The sequence below is a fragment of the Sinocyclocheilus grahami genome, unplaced genomic scaffold (genome assembly GCF_001515645.1).
Source record: "Sinocyclocheilus grahami isolate Dianchi unplaced genomic scaffold, SAMN03320097.WGS_v1.1 scaffold1593.1, whole genome shotgun sequence".
Classification (NCBI taxonomy): Eukaryota; Metazoa; Chordata; class Actinopteri; order Cypriniformes; family Cyprinidae; genus Sinocyclocheilus; species Sinocyclocheilus grahami.
The window spans coordinates 1-3,152 of NW_015506772.1; the positions used below are offsets into that span (position 1 = coordinate 1).

At 53.4% G+C, this 3,152-nt stretch overlaps 1 protein-coding gene across 1 annotated transcript; it reads right to left on the reverse strand.

Moving 5' to 3' along the window:
- Positions 1 to 45: 45 nt before the first annotated feature.
- On the reverse strand, positions 46 to 2,175 carry LOC107571435 (7SK snRNA methylphosphate capping enzyme-like). The gene is made up of 2 exons (XM_016257761.1): positions 1,694 to 2,175; positions 46 to 1,482 (listed from the first exon to the last, which is right to left on the reverse strand). The coding sequence occupies exon 2, from the start codon at positions 1,458 to 1,460 to the stop codon at positions 78 to 80; it is 1,383 nt and encodes a 460-aa protein (XP_016113247.1). The 5' UTR covers positions 1,461 to 1,482; positions 1,694 to 2,175; the 3' UTR covers positions 46 to 77.
- Between the last annotated feature and the right edge of the window lie 977 nt (positions 2,176 to 3,152).

The following is a 3,152-nucleotide window of genomic DNA, read 5'->3' on the forward strand; positions in this document are numbered from 1 at the left end:
CACACACACACTCTCACACACACACACTCTCACACACACACACTCTCACACACACACACTCTCACACACACACACTCTCACGTCACCTTCAGGAAGTAGACGTTGCCGGGGAACAGGCCGGGGGAGTGAGGCATTATGGGAGGAGCGGCGATGGGTCCGCGGCAGCGCGTGAAGGACACAGGAAACCTGCGTAACGCCTGACCGCGCTCCAGATCCAGGCCCATCAGAGGCGCCAACCCCATCTGACCTCTGACCTCTGACCCCTCCCCCGGCGGCCCGCCTCTCGACCCGGTCATCTCGGACAGGAAGTAGCGCAGGTTCTGCCGGGCGATGCGCACCAGCGCTCCGTCGATGTCCACGCCCAGCATGCGCTCTGGGCTCCAGTACCCGGCGATGGCGAGGGTCACATGACCCATGCTGCAGCCCACATCCAGGACCTTCTTCCCACGGAACCACTCGGGTCTAAACACGGCCAAGCGTGGGTCTGCGCTCGGCGACGGCGTGCGGTAACCGTAGTAACGGCTGTAGCTTCCGTACTGGAAAGTGCGGGGTGTCTTGTGTGGGGTTTTCTCCACCCCCGGAGGCGGAGCTCCGCTGACTCCGCCCACAACAGGAGTGTGGAACGCCTGGCTGTGCACAACCGTCTGCTTAGTCGGCGTGATGGACAGGCGGTCCGAGCGGCTGTTGGTTTGTCTGCGCTTCCTGTGTTTGGACGGCTGCGCCTGGGGGGCGGAGCTTAACGAGGAAGGGCGTGGCCGTCGCCGCGGGAGAATGGGTGGCACCACTTCGTCACGGCAGTTGATTGACGTGTTGAGTTCGTAAGAACATGGTGACTCCTTTATACTAACGGACACGCCCGACCCGTCGTTGACCTTTGACCTCTCGCCATCGGAAGGCTCAGCGGGCGCTCCCGGATGGTGTCGGTTGCGATGTCGGCGCCGGCTCTTCAAGGGCGACACTAACACGCCCGCCGCCGAGTCTCCGCCGCGGCCGCTCAGATTCAGCGGGTCGGTGATGTCTTTGGGAATCAGGATCTCCACCGGGTCTCTGCTTTTCCTGGGAAGCGGCGAGGATTTGGGCGTCTGGGCGTTGAGCGCCTTACTGACCTCCTCGTCCAGTAGGCTGTTGAGATTCAGCGGGTCGAAGATGTTCCCGCCCAGCAGGAAGTTGGAGGGCAGCACCGGGTCGCATTCGGAGTTTGCGCGGCGTCGGCGTTTACTGAGGCTCGGGTGTTTGAAGCCTACGCTCACAGTGTAGCGCCGCTTGCTCAGTTTCTGCGTCTGCGTCTCGCCTCGCGACTGCAGGCCGTTTTTGATCGGCTCGTCCTGAGGGGTCACGTGATTGGCGGCGAGCTCGGTTAGCACCATGTTAGCGCTCCGCTCATCCTGGACGGCGACGGGCGGAGGACGGGTGTGCAAACTCGCCCCGCCGGCGGCTGGAAGCTCACTCTGAACAGACATCCATCCGCCTCTAATAACACGACTGCAGGAAAACACAACAGAATAAAGTACACAAGGTACACAGTTAACAAAGAGCTTTAAAAGACATTCAGATCCACACTAGACAACAATTCTACAATACATTCAGGTGATACATTTTTAAATAAATCAGTTAAACACACCTCGTTTATTTACATTAAAAACAGTACAATCCAATAAAATATGCTTCAGTCATGTTAACTGGTTATACTCACTTGACTAGTCAGTGTAGTTGGTGCATTAATGTGCTTGTGACCCACGTGTTACACCTGCCACTCAACTAACACCACGCCTAGCTAATTTGAATAACCACGCCCCCTAGGAGGAGCCACCGCTCTGCTCATGAATAATGCGAGACCCAAACACACACCTACGTTACCTCTCTCTCTCTCACACACACACACACACACACACACACACACTAAGCGCGATCGTTTCTCCGCCTTCTCGAGCTGTGAGTAAACACGCGCGCGAAAATCACACAAAAACACCTCACACTGCACACTATATAAAGCGCCCTCTGAGCCGCGTACAAACCCGTACTGAGCTACTGTAAATATTACACGTACTCTCTAAAATAGTGACGACTAAAAACAGACTTTGCTCTCTCCAACATTCACAAGTGCGTGAGCTCGCGCAGCTCCATCTCGCGCTGTAGCACAGCAGCCCCGCGCGCTTATATACACCAGCGCGGACCGAGACTGACGGACAGCCGCGCCCGCCAATCAGAAAGCAGGATACGCGTAAGGCCCCCTGAACGACCAATGGCGAAGCTCAGAACGAAGGCATGTGCTCTCGGTCACCGCCCCTCCTCGCTGAATAGGTATCCAGCGGACTGCCTGCGCTGACCCGACACAAACTAATCACTTTCATCGATATCAACAAATATAGCCTGCTGAAGACAACAACGACCTTTAATGTTTAATTAGAATTTATATCTGTGAAAAAATGGCATCGTGCTGCTTCAGCGAGCAGTCAGGAACTTGACGTAGCCGCCTGTCGCATGTGTAAACAAGCCCTGGCTGAGCTAAACCCAGGCGTGTAGCAGCGACTAGCCTCTGAACACAGATGGAAACTCGCGTTATGTGACGGGGACTTTGTGCAATGCGAGAAATTAACGCCGACGGAGAGTTTTAAAGAGACACTCCCTCATTTCTGCAGGAGAAGGGGGATTCTGGGAAATGTAGTCCTGTACTCCAACCTGCTGCAAAACTTGTTTTATTGTATTTTTTCCACAGAAGGATCCAGAAATGTGATCTTGAGCCAAGAGTCAGTAGCACAACAACATATGTGACCCTGGACCACAAAACCAGTCATACGGGTCAATTAGTTTCGAGTAAACTGTGGGTCTCTGGTAATGAGTCGCCTTGTATCGGTGGCTTGATAAAACCACTAAATCCTAATGGAACATGTCCCAAAACACACTACAGTTATAATGGGTTTAATGGTTAAAAGTTGATGGTTTGTAATGGTATTTTAGTGAAACCAGAATTTCTGTTATGGTTTCTAGTGTTTTTTTCAGCAGGAATGGCAGAAATTCCATACAAACAGAATGTAAACTCCTGGTAAAACACACAAACATCTCAGAGAGGTACAGAGACCCAGAGATCCGTAAAAGAAACCAGAAAACTTTAAGACACACACACACACACACACACACACACACACACACAC

What these genes read in the sequence shown, in the direction of transcription:
- LOC107571435 (XM_016257761.1), bottom strand. Translation starts at nt 1,460, where the DNA reads ATGTCTGTTCAGAGTGAGCTTCCAGCCGCCGGCGGGGCGAGTTTGCAC.